The 13,598-nt window shown below is 40.7% G+C and overlaps 1 protein-coding gene across 3 annotated transcripts; it reads left to right on the top strand.

Moving 5' to 3' along the window:
• Window positions 1–1,200: 1,200 nt before the first annotated feature.
• Window positions 1,201–8,291, top strand: LOC147890529 (uncharacterized). Of its 3 annotated transcripts, XR_015542681.1 has the most exons (4): window positions 1,201–1,583; window positions 1,822–2,700; window positions 2,920–3,735; window positions 3,863–4,019. XR_015542681.1 is itself a non-coding variant. In XM_087390116.1 (3 exons), exons 1-3 carry the CDS (start codon window positions 1,260–1,262, stop codon window positions 7,920–7,922), a joined length of 1,212 nt encoding a protein of 403 aa, XP_087246242.1. In that variant the 5' UTR covers window positions 1,201–1,259; the 3' UTR covers window positions 7,923–8,291. The 3 variants fall into 3 exon arrangements, 2 of the variants coding, with proteins under 2 accessions (XP_087246242.1, XP_087246241.1); XM_087390116.1 differs by lacking the exons at window positions 2,920–3,735; window positions 3,863–4,019 and adding an exon at window positions 7,914–8,291; XM_087390115.1 differs by having other exon boundaries at window positions 2,920–4,019.
• Window positions 8,292–13,598: the final 5,307 nt, after the last annotated feature.

Raw genomic sequence — 13,598 nt, 5'->3', positions numbered from 1 at the left:
CCTTAATTTTATAGATCTAGCCAAAATTTTAAATTTTATATTTAATATGCTGGTGAAATATTCCAAATATATATATTTATTATATAAAACTTTGGCGAATTTTAATGGACTTTATTTATAATTTTATAATCTTAAAGGCTAAACGTAGCTCTTTTTTTTAAATTAATTTCAAATTGTGGCGAATATACTGAGATGTTATTTTTATAAAAGCATATAAACTTTTGAAAGCCATATAAAACTTTTGCTTATTAATGAAACTAACGCAAAAAAATCATCCCTACTCTTGGGAGATACTACAACTCCTCCTTTGCATATCCCCTCCAACCAACAATCCATTGCTATCCTTTGATTTAGCTAAATGGATGCCATAAATTCCACAATTCCCCTTGAGGTCCCTTGCTACTTTTTTGGAGGATATAACTGTCAATTTAGCATGTTTTTTTCCCATAAGTATGATCTTTTTCCTAGATACAGAAACTTCATGTACAAGGTGTCCAAATCCATAGATAGCTCTCCTAAGGTCCTTAGCCATTCACATCCCAACACAATATCAATAGTTCCCATATCTAGAACAAGTAGCTCACCCATAAAGTTATAGTCTCTAAAGAGTTTAATTTGAGTGGATGAAAACAATGTTTGCTGATGGAGTGTTCCCCATTAGCCACTTCAACCTTCAGCCCATGATCTAATGTGTATGGATTCAATCACTGCTAGAGCAAATTTAGAGTTGATCAAGTTATGGGTGCTTCCACTATCAAAAAAAATGTGGACAAGTTTGCCACTAATTATCCCCTTCAATATAAGAATTTGGGCACCTCTAGATCCCATTATAGCCTTTGGAGAGATGCTAAATTGATGGCAGCGTCCTGGCCCTTGTCGTGAGGTAGAGAAAAATCGTAATTTTTCTTTAATATAATCTCCTTTTGGCCTGCCGTGAGGTAGAGAAAAATCGTAATTTTGTGATTTTCAGAAAATCATGAGTTATTTTATGATCCACTTACTATAATCCTCCATATTTTTAGCGCCTCTCTCTCTCTCCCTCTCTCTCTCTTTGAATTCATCATCTCTCCACCCTCTGTTCCGAGCTGCTAATTCATCATCACTTAGGAAAAAGAAAGAAAGAGAGGCGTTAGATTCGAGAAGCGTGTGGAACGTGTTGTGTTATTGCGTGTTGTGTGAGCCTCAAATGCAAAAGCAAAGGCTATAAGAGAAGCCGAAGTCTGGGATGAAAGTGCGGAGCGAAGGTGGTTTCAGCGTTGATGGCGGCGTCGTCTTGGCCCTTGTCTCTGTTGGTGCTGCGCTCCTCCATACCCAAGCCCAATCCCTCAACACGATTCTTCCTTCCTTCCAGATGCTTCTGCCACACCACCCTCCATTCCTGCTGGGATCACCCCTTCCACCACTCCCTCCTCGGTGGCCTCGCCAAACACGCCGTCGCCTTCCCCGTCTGTGGAGAGTCCGTCCAGGTCCTCCATAGCCCCAACCAATTCTTCGAAACCCTCAAGCACCAAATCAGGACTGCCCAAGATCGAATCGTGCTCTCTTCGCTCTACATCGGGACCGGACCCCTCGAGCGCGAGCTGGTAAGCCCTTCTTTGTCTTTTGGCGCCTTGATAAGCTTCGATAAATTGGACGTTTTTGATGGTTTTCTGGCTGTTCTCTTATTCTTTTGATGATTGAGCGATCCATCATCCACCCTTCTGAGCATGCACTGGTTTTGTAAAAAATTGGGGCATTGTCTTCCTCGCTTGAGAGCATTTTTCATGTTAGTTTTTCGAGAGCAATTGCATTACGAAGAAAATCATCCTTCGCAAACCTCAGGTGGATGTCATTGCGGACGCTCTGAGCAGCAAGCCGGCCCTCCAAGCTTTACTTCTTTTTGACGCACTTCGATCTACACGTGCCACACGCTCAGAGGATGCTCCGTCTACTGGTCAATCACCGGGTTTCAAGTCTAGCGCACAAATGCTAACGCATGTGCTGCTAGCCAAGAGTGCTAGGTGGAAACAGATGGCCAAACGCGGTCATCAAAATGATCGCGTGCGAGTCGCTCTGTATCGCACGCCTGACTTAACAAGAGGTCTGGAGAGAATATTACCTTCCCGGCTGAATGAGGTTGTGGGCGTTTGTCACATGAAGGCCTACATTTTCGACAACCATGTTCTGATGAGTGGTGCCAATCTGAGCACCTCATACTTCTCGGACCGGCAAGACCGTTACATAATGCTACGAAATTGCCAAAATTTGGCTGACTATCTTTGTGAATTGGTTGAGACAGTGGCTTCTTTTTCTTATCTTCTTAGCAGTGAAGGTGTCCTACAGAGTAACACCGCAAACATTGATCCACGGTTTGATCCAGTTGGTTTTCGCAGGGAGATGTACAAAGCATTGGAAAGAGTCCTGGATTGTCGTTTAGATTCTCATCCCACCACAAGGAGGAGTCCTGATTCGGTAGATCTTCAGGGTGGCCTATGTCTGGATGGACATAGTGCAAACACGTGGGTGTTTCCGACAGTGCAGATGGGGCCCTTGGGTATATACCAAGACGAACAAAGCCTTTTCTGGTTACTGGCAAACTTGCCGGCCCATTCTTGTGTGCATTTTGCATCAGCGTACTTCAATTTGACACGAGAATTTGAGGCTGCCTTACTACAAGCATCGAATGACAAGGCTTTCAAGATCTTGACTGCAGCCCCCCAGGTATTGTAAGTTGTAACTTTATCTAATGCAAGGGTGTTCTGAGAGTCCTCTACGTTTCAGGTCAAATGCAATACACATATATAAACTTCCCAAACATCTTCTTTGACTTAAATTGATTCTTAAGTGTTAAAAATAATTGCACAGAACTGTTCTGTGTTTTCTAAGTCCAAAGGGGTTTCCTTGAATGTCAACTAAAATTCCTCATGTTTACCCATGCAGGCCAATGGTTTCTATGGTTCTCGTGGGATTTCTGGTTTAATCCCGAAAGCATATTCTTTGTTGGAGAAAAGATTTCATGATCAGACCCAGAATCTGCCTCTTTCATTTGAAGGTACTGACATGGAAGCTCTGACCAAGGAGAAACCTGGAATTCAGATATTTGAGTACAAGAAGCAGGGCTGGACGTTCCATGCAAAGGGACTCTGGTTGTATCTTCCAAATGATGGCTGCCTTCCTAGTATGACATTGATTGGTAGTTCCAATTTTGGTTTTCGATCCAGACAACGGGATTTAGAAGCCCAACTATTCTTGGTGACTTTAGAACCTAGCCTTAGAAAGAAACTGCAGCAAGAGACCGATTTTCTTTTTCTACAGGGGGAATTCGTACATCCTACACTGTTCTTAGATCCAGATAGATCTGGTGGGCCGGTATCTTCGTTTGCTGCACAACTTGTGAGAAGCTGGCTATGAAGAGGATAATTTTGCGATTACAACTCTCTCTCCGTCAGACTCTGGAGAACTGCTATCTTTTCACATGGCTAAGCTAGACAGGTGAAGGAGCAAATCAAAAGAGATGAATAGCTTTAATGGAGGTCTCTTTGGAGCCAGTTTTGTTTGGAGCTCCTATAAGTCTTGTGTTGGGTTGATCAAAATCCTCATGTAGGCACTTCAGGCAAGTATTTTAAGGGTCCTACTGTGCAAATTGCATTTAGTGTGATTAATTTTACAGGCAGTGGCATATACCTGCTTTACCGGTAGCAGATGTGTTGCTTATCTGCAATTAAGAATGCAATACAGATGGGTTCCTACACAAAGGTGAGGCTAGGCTTGACCTTGGATGCTATGTAGATTTTTCCATCTTTATAAGAGTCGGCCTCTTACAGGAATCATGGCTGCTTCTCATGGTGGTATATACGTGGAATTGTTTTTTGTGTTTTGTCAGTTGCGACTGCTGCAAAACTTTGCTGGACCAGATCTCTCAAGCCCTGGCCTCCATCATATCTGTGTTGGTTGTGCTCTGCAGTTGTGACGTGAATATTTTACTAAGTTCATGCTCTTGATGGGTGCTTGTGCAACAGCACACATGCAAATATCTTTATGGGAGGAATTTTTGGTGCACACATCACAAATGTGCGCAAATGTGTGCATCTACTTGCATGCGAGCTCTACTCTGTGTAAAAATTTTCTTTGATCTCAAACAGTCTTTTTTAAACAAGAGGGACTCACATATTTAGGCATCTGCAGTAGGTAACGTTGCCATCCCCTTTGCAAATATTGGCCAGTTGTTAATTCAAGGTAGTACCACAGGTTGAGACAGAACAAGCAAGGTCAGTAGTCAACTTGAATCGTGGAAGAACACCTTCACAAGTGAGTTGTGCGTTTGTCCAATGGATGAAGCTTTGGTGAAATCTTTAAGCAGCTGGACTGTGTCCTTGAATGTCAATGTTGTAGTAGCCTCCTCTAGGTTCCTTTTGTCGGTAATGGAGTGGCAGAGTTGAAAATCATAGACAGATGCCATAGTAGGTGTGATGAGTGGCGAGGGTAATCCTGTGTGTTGACCTACATGCAAAATACCTTGAGGAGGGGAGATGTCCCACCATTGTTACCGGGGGGATTTGAACTAATGACCTTACGGTTGTGAGCCCAAAGCCTTACCCTTGCAGTATTCTATCCTGCTGTTTTCTACAAGGTTTATAGGGATTTTTCCATTACATAGATGTGTTGGCTCTCCTTGTTCAGCAAGCGTTGTAGCCAACATAGCCTAACATTGGCCAAACATACATTTTAGTGATTTTTGTTTTACATGGATCTGTTGGCTCTCCTTGTTCATCAATCGTAAAATCCAATGTTAGCCAACATAGCCTAACATTGACCAAACATACTGTTAATTTCTAACTTAAATATGGTGTTGTGCATTCTCATACACTCACAGTGCCCAGCTAAAGCTTCCGTCTTTTTTTTTTTGGGGTTCAGGGCAAAAGAAAGGATTTTATTTTAACTTGAGTAACCTTTGTACATCAACATAGTTTATCCATGATAGATCAGCTGGCCTTGGAAAGGCCTAACACCTTACAAAAAACTAGGGTCTTTTGAATAACCTTCTCTCTTAAAAAACAAATTAGGGCTTACTAGCTTGCGCTCGAGGGGTCCAGTCCCGATGTAGAGCGAAGAGAGCACGATTTAATCTTGGACACCCTTGATTTGGTGCTTGAGAGTTTCGAAGAATTGGTTGGGGCTATGGAGGACCTCGATGGACTCTCTGCAGCTGGGGAAGGCGGCCGCGTGTTTGGCTAGGCCGTCGAAGAGGGAGTGGTGGAAGGGGATCCCAGCAGGAATGGAGGGTGGTGTGGCACAAGCACCTGGAAGGGATAATGTTTGTACATCAATAGAGTTTATCCATGATAGATCAGTTGGCCCTGGAAAGGCCCAACACCTTACAAAAAACTAGAAGCAGTAGACTGACAAGATACATAACATCCTCAGTTCTTCCTCTATAGACCAGAGGGAACATGAAAATAAAAACTGGTAGCCTCTTCATTGAATCTTGCACTGAGCAGGAGCAACAATAGGGACACCCTGTGCAGCATCAAGAGACATCTCCTTAGAAATATGAGACCAATGTTGAGATCAGGGAGCAGCAGCTCCTTGACTTTGGGTAGATGGGTGCTGTGTAGAAGGGCTTGTTTCCACAGAATTGGGGTCAGTTGAGTGAGGCCTCTTGTGGAGAAAATGGGGCAGTGCTCTTGTGCTCTGATATAGCAATATTCAACCTTGTGCGTTCCAGATTGTAGGCCTCTATCTAAAATTCAAGTCTTCTTTTTAGCTGTCCCACCATGAAGTAATTCTTTATTATTAGGCTGAAAATTATTTCTAGAGACCCAGATAAACCAAAGAGCATGTGTCCTTATTTGGAACCAAGGCTCATGCTGGTTTTGCCTACATCCCCTAGCAATATAGCTTTCCAGTTAATTGGCTCTCCACACTCAATCTAGATGAACTTGCAAACTTTTTTAGCATGAGGACAAGCTACAAACAAGTGAAAAATATCCTCCAAAGGGCCAAGGCATCTTTTACACTTCCCATCTCCCTTCCCCATTCAGAGTCCTCTGACATTTGTCCACACTGTATTGTGAAGAATGAGCCAAGAAAGACAGACATCTTCTCAGGAGCCTGTTTAACCTAGAGTTTGTTAAATCTTTCATACTATTTTCCTCTACCATCCTGCAGATTCCATCTAGCATTAAGAGTTCTAAATGGATTTCAGGCCAATTTGCTTGGGAGGAGATTAGTTCTTTTTATCCTATTTCTATCTTCTACCTCTCTTCTTGGGATAGGGCTCCTTCAAAAGTTGGGCTAGGAAGGTTTATAAGAATTTACAGATCTTTTCTGTGGGGAGGTAGATCCAAGATATCTAAAGTTAGATGGAACTACTGCACTAAACCTAGAAAAGGAGGAGGGCTTGGAGTGACAGATGTCCCAATTGCAGTCAGAAAGTTTTTTGCTACTTGGGTAATTAAAGCTATTTTAAACCCAGAGTGTGACTGGGCTCAGCTTTTGCTAAGAAATATGAAACACATTAGACCTTTTAGGGCTCCCAAGTGGAAGAATTATCCCCTAGTTTTTGTTGTCTATAATCCTGAACCTTGCAAGGCCAAAGAGAGCTCACTATGGCAATCCATTTGGAGAGATTTTGAGGATATAAAAGCGGCATTACAATTCTCTAGCAAAGGAGCTTTTATGGCTAATGACTCCATTTGGGTCTGAACAATCTTTAGAAACTCTCAACTAGATGATGATCAATTTACTTTGGCAAACACCCTTTTTAAGAAAGGATTCCAAAATTGGGGCCAGTTGTGACACAGAGAACAGTTCAGATGGAACACATGGCATGCGATTAGAAGGGAATTTGCTTTATCTAATCAAAGCCAGGGCCTTATCTTGAGCAAGTTGGAACTATGCAGGGAGACGTCAGATGGAAGGGAGGCTTTGTTTTAATCTTTCACAAAGAATTCAGTTGGGTAGGAAGCTTTTCAATCCTTCCTATTCCCACCCCAACTGTTGATATCTCTAGCATGAAAAGGTTCAATTCTTGCAATTTGGGCTGTCATTTTTGTTTTTCGAGCCGGTGGACATCATAGCAACTCATAAGTTGTCCTCTCGACTCGTTTGGTGACCTGGCATGGACCCACCCATTTTGCCAAGATTTTTCCTGCCAAACCTTTCTTCCTTGTTGGGTAATGGAGCATGACCAAATCGCCCTTCTAGTATTCCACAAACTTGTGGCATTGATTATAGTTTTTTTTGTGGCAAGCTTGTGCTTTTCTTAAATGGGCGGCCGCATTTTGCTTGATGAACTGCAACACATCTTGCAAGAAATTTGACCATTCAAGTGCATCCCTATTTTTTATTTCGGAGATTTTAATCAAACCAGTTTCCACTAGTTTCAATTGGAAATTTAGTAGAGGCCTAAAAGAGATTCAAATCGGTTGATTTGCGTGGACTCTTGCAGCACCATGTTGTAAGCAGCCAAGACATAAGGCAGTGAAACATCCAAATTCTTAAGCTGCGGATCTATATACATTGCTAGCATCAATTTACTGGGGCGATTAAGCCTCTCTGTAAGACCATGACAATCAAATTAATGGGGCGATTAAGCCTCTCTATAAGACCATGACAATATGGATGGACTAGACTCGTACACTATTGTTTTTATCTGCATCAATCTGTATTTTTCGATGTGAAATTTGAACCCTGGTCTGAGAGAATAAACTTGGGGCAGCCGTGTTGTAGGATCTTATTGTAGATGAAGAATGCCGCAATATCGGATGCTTCTGTGGCTTTCAATGGCTAAGCAATTACCCATCTTGTGACATAATATGTTAATACAATGATGTATGAATTAGGTCGGGAATGGACCCGCAATATCATATGCGATCAACTCAGAAGGATCTGAAGCTGAAACGATTGAAGCTCCTCTGTTGGTTTTCTTGCAGGCAACTTGAGTAGTTGACAAACTGGACATGACTACAAGTAACTATGAATGGACAATCTGATCTTAGGCTAGTAGAATTTTGTTTTATTGACTTTTTCTAATACTTGTACAAATCCTAAAGGGAGACCAAATACATCATCATGAGAAGACTTTAAATAAAGATGACAAACTTGTTGTGGAACATAAAGCCTTGGTTGAAAAGCAGAAATAACTGGGTCTTGTGACTGTAACAACCTTAGATCATCTAAAGAAGGAAGCATAGTACTATGGCTCGGAATGGGAAGAGGAGTCCGTGAGGCTACAGGTGGTCGTGATTGGTGTGGAAGATCATGGACTATCTGAACTAATTGAAAATAAACTCTAGACAAGGCATCTGCTATTTGGTTCAACTTACCTAGGCAATAGGTTATGACAAAATTGTAGTCTTGGAGAAGAAAAATCCATCTCGCCAACCTACTGTGTGCTTCTTTCTTTGTGAGGAGACTTATCAATATGACGTGATCTATTTGTAGGGAAAATTTGGATCCATGTATGTATGGGTGAAACTTTTGAACAGCCCAAATTATTGCCAAACAATCCAACTCAGTTGCTGTGAATAATGTGTTTGTGCATTTAATAATTCTTTATTGGCATAAAAAATTGGTTGCCAATAGCCTTGCTGATCCGGCTGCATCAAAATTGTGCCCGATCCCCTATCTGAATCATCTACGCAAATTAAGAAATGACTTTGAAAAGTATGGGTGTGGAAGTAATGCATCTTGCTTCAAAGATATCGTAATTGTATTGAATGCTTGATGATGTTCCATGGTCCATTTGAAAGGAACCTTTGCCTGAAGTAATTTGCACAAAGGACAAGAAAGTACTGCCAACTCTGGAATGAACGTTGAACTGTACCTAGACATACCCAAAAATCTGTGAAGCTGCTTGACCATTGTTGGAACTGGATAATCATTCAATGCTTGTACTTTAGATGGATCTGGATGAAGTCCCTCTTTCGAAATGATAAAGCTAAGGTACTTTAACTATGGCTGAGCGAAATTGCAGTTTGAGTTGTTGAGGCGGAGGTTGTACTTTTGAAACAAACTTAGAACTTCCTCCAAAACTTCGAGGTGTTCTTCAAAAGTTGTTGTATGGAGAACACATCATCCAAATAGGCGACCACTTTGCCTTTGACAATTAAATCGTGGAGGATGAAATTCATAAGCCATTGGAAAGAACCCAGGGCATTGACATTCTGAATGCCGTGACATTGAATTCGTATAGACTGAATGGCATTCTGAAATCCATTTTGCATTTATCTTCTTCCTTCATGGGGATTTGCTAATACCCTAATTTTAGATCTAATGAAGTAAAATACTTTTGAGTGAGCCAGTGAATCCACAATATCGTCCATCCTTGGTAATAGTGGATACTCGTCCCTCACTGTGACTTTATTTAAAAGATGAAAATCAATACAAAATCTATATGTCTTATCATTTTTCCTCACCAAATGAGGCTCACAAACCCATGGACTCTTGGAACACCTTATGGTATTCACCTTAGCATCACTTCGACGTGACTTTGTGTTCAGGTGATCTTAGCCTTTGGGCGGTTGAGACTGGTCTAGCACCCGCTGTCGGTACTTCATGTACCACATCTGCAATAGTGACAGTTGGTTTTTATCCTGCAAATGCCTATGGAATTTGGCAAACGATAGGTTTACTTTTTCTCGCACCCAAACATCCTTGACTATAGTTGTAGCGGAGAATGGTTGAGAAGAAATCCATTTGATGGGAAGTATTGCGGAATGCTGAGAAAAGAGCTAGTCTCAGATGCGGCCAAGATGCCTTGGTTGCCGGATCCAGCTAATGATACCAAGCTGCTGCGAGACCTTGGAGTGCTGGTTTGATTTGCTCTACTTTCTGATGATCTGCCGGTTCAACCACATGAAGATGTCATCTTTTGGAGCTCCAATGAATGGCTTCAGTGATACGTTCGAATCATGTGCTGGCTGGATGTTTGATAAAGATGATTACAATGGTATTGTTGCCTTGTTGATGTTTGATTGCACCAGCTCACTCAACAAGGTCGCCAAAAGTTTCGGAGTGATCTAAAAACTCGAACGTCCTTGATGTGCTTGTGCTTGGTTGCTGTCATGCTCCATGTTCTCCATCGTTGCTCGTTTACGTTACTCGACATCTCCACTAAAGAGACGTAACACACACTTGGGAAAAACAAGACGAGAAGAGTAGGACTAAGAAAGGAAACATGAAAGGCACCCCCAACTAGAGGCCTCATCACCTTTTAATTCATCTCACAAGTTGTTACATCAATGGCTATGAGCGCCAACATCATGAATTGTTTTACATACAAACTTAAGGGCTAATCCCCGTCACGTTATCAAAAGCTTTCAGCTTCACTATTTGACCGAAGTCACTTGGAAGCTTGAATCGCTTAAACACCACCAAATTCCTATATTTCCAGATTAGATAAAATGACCACAGCCTTGATAAGGCTCCAGAGGCTTCTCCGTGCTTCTTGCACGATGAGTCTATCTCTCTAGAAACGCTTCTTAACCCAACTCTCGCCAATTGGACTCCTCTTTTGGGTGCCATGTGTCCCAAACGGAACCTTACCTTATGAGCCCTCTCATGGGTACTCCCTAGTGCACCACTTCTTAAATGCCTAGGCCTAGAAATAATCCTAGACCCAAACCCTCAAATTCTCTACTAATTGCAAGTGTTGTCGAGCCCTCTTGGTGTCCCGCCTCGCCATAACCAAGCCTTAAGCTTTCGTGATTATGGCTGACGTAACATTCCCTTCCCCTTAAGAATGGTTTGCGTCCTCGAAAACAAAATTGGGAAACCTCCTCTGGAGATTGCTTACCCTTTCCCACGTTAAAGTCTCTTCAGGTCTATCTTTCCACTTAACTAGACATTCTTGCCATATTGTATGTCGTGTTATTTTTTCTTGTTTATTTGGTTCATGTGGTAAAGACGTCGGTTCAATGAGTTCAACTAGGACTTCATTTCCTATGAGGTTACCATAATCTCCTAACTTTGTTTTTATATTACTAACATGAAAAATTGGATGTACTCTACTTTTCTCAGGTAAGGCTAATTTGTAAGCAAGTTCTCCAATTCTCTTAAGTATTGTGAGTGGTCCACAATACCTAGGAGATAACTTTGAACATTTACATGTCTTTAGGGATTTTGAAGATTCAGATCCCTTAAGATAGACTTTCTCACTTACTTCAAACTCCAACCTTCTATGGTGAGGGTTTGCATAACTTCGTGCTCTATCCTAGCGCTCTTCTTATGCTATCTTAGAGAACTTAAGCATTTGATTCATATCTTCAAGAAAGTCTTTGGCTGCTTGAACCTTCTTTTCTTCAAGTCCCACTGCATTGGGTCTCTTGGTTGAAATCCATACATCATCATGAATGGACTAAAACCTGTAGCAAAATGTTTGGCACTATTATATGCAAATTCTAATATGGAAAAATATTTTTCCCAATTACTTTTTCGTTTACTTACATATGCTCGAAGCATATCTTGAATGATACGAATGACCCTTTCAGTTTGACCATCACTTTGTGGATGATCCGCGGTGCTCATATTCAATAAAGTTTCTAACCTCATAAACATAACCCTCCAAAAATGGCTCTTAAATTTGCTATCCCGATCACAAACAATACCATAAAATTTATAAATATGCTCCACAGATAGCGTGGCTAGTTCTAGAGTATTAACGTCTTCATTGACAGGAATAAAATGAGCCATCTTGGTCAACCGATCAATAATTATCCACACAGAGTTGTGCCTCCTCTGTGTTCTAGGTAATCCCACAATAAAATCCATGGAGATGCTTTCCCATTTGCCAGATGGAATCTCCAATGGGTGTAGGAGACCTCCTACCTTCAGGCGTTCAACCTTATTGAATTGGCATTTTTGGCACTTCAATACATAGTCTTGCTTGTCTTTACCTATTCCAAGCCAAAAGAATTGCCTTTCAGAAGCGCATACGTCTTCTAAACTCCAGGGTGTCCAGCATTCGGACTATCATGACATTCAAATAGAATTTCGCGCCTAATGTCATTATTATATGGGACACCTACTCTACCCTTGTAGAGCAGGTAGCTATCTTCACTAGTATATTTTTCCACTTGAGTCCTTTATCACACCAACCTGTGGTGTGTCACCATTTCCATGTGACTCCTCAATGAAAGCCTCTCGATTAGTTGGATCCCTATTTCTAATTGCTTTTCATATTTTAGAGAATTTCTAAATTTAAATCATTTTAAGGACTCTAGGAAATCCCTTTTAAGGACTCTAGGAAATCATTCTAATATGTCATTTGTATATCAAACTCTTGCATTAATGCAGCCCGCTGATTGCAAATCCACTTAATGCTTTCTTAATCATAGATGATCTCGAATTTGGAACCATACAAATAGTGCGTCCACTTCTTCAAAGCATAGACAATAGCAAATAGTTCCTTCTTATATGCCGAGTAATTCTGTTAGGCATGATCTAACTTTTTGCTTTCAAAAGCCACTGGTCGACCTTTTTGTAAAAGTACCGCCCCAATAACAAAATCATTGTCATCTGTCTCAACGACAAATGGTTCATTGGGATCCATTACCTTTAAGACAGGAATTGCTGCTATAGCTACTTTTAGTTTTTCAAAACTTCTCTTTTGAGGTTCATCCCATATGAAGGTGCTTTTCTTCCCCTTAAGCTGGTCCATCATTGGAACAACAATATTAGCGTAATCTTGGGTGAATCTCCTATAGAATCCAGACAAACCTAAGAATATATGTAATTCTTCTAGGTTTGTATGATGTGGCCATTCCAATATGGCCCCTACTTTTTCAGGATCCATACGAACCCCTTCTTGGGACATTATATGTCCCAAGTACTTCACTTCTTTTTCAAAGAATTCACATTTGGATTCTTTAGTAAAGAGTGAGTTATCGCCAAGCAGTTCGAACACGTTTTACAAATGTTCCAAATGCTTTTTCCTAGTTTTACTATAAATAAGGATATCGTCTAAAAATACTACAACAAATTTCCCTAAATATGGCATTAATACACTATTCATAAGTGTCATGAAAGTTGTTGGAGCATTTATTAATCCAAATGGCATTAATTTAAATTGATAATGCCCACACCTAGTACGAAATGATGTCTTAGGGACATCCTCTTCCCTAATTTGTACTTGGTGATATCCTAACCTTAAATCAATTTTAGTAAAATATTTTTCCACTTGCAATTGATCAAAGATCTCATCAATGCGAGGCATAGGATACTTTTTTTTTTTGGCAATTTTCTTTAATGCTTGGTAATCTATGCATAAACGCATAGTACCATCCCTTTTCTTTACCAGTAAAACTGGTGCAAACCAAGGTGAGCTACTTGGTTGAATTTTGCCCTTCCTAAGGTATTTAGTTAATTGTCTTTTGACCTCAAGCTCCTCCATTTGCCTAAGCCTATAGGGGATTTACAAACAGGGGTAGATCCAAGAATCAAATCTATTTTATGATCTACTTCTCTCTCAGGGGTTAAACCATCAGGCAAATCAGATGAAAAAAATCTTTAAATTAAAACATTAAATCATTGAAATAAGATTTATACTTTTTAACATTATCAAAAACAATCCGATGTAGAAGACATAAAATCATCAATAAAAGTAAGCTCACAGAGAT

The sequence above is a fragment of the Dipteris shenzhenensis genome, chromosome 19 (assembly GCF_047967505.1).
Source record: "Dipteris shenzhenensis isolate YYH24624 ecotype China chromosome 19, Dip_SZ_1.0, whole genome shotgun sequence".
Lineage (NCBI taxonomy): Eukaryota > Viridiplantae > Streptophyta > Polypodiopsida > Gleicheniales > Dipteridaceae > Dipteris > Dipteris shenzhenensis.
The sequence above is the reverse complement of the archived record's forward strand: the minus strand, read 5'-3'. Positions and strand labels throughout refer to the sequence as shown.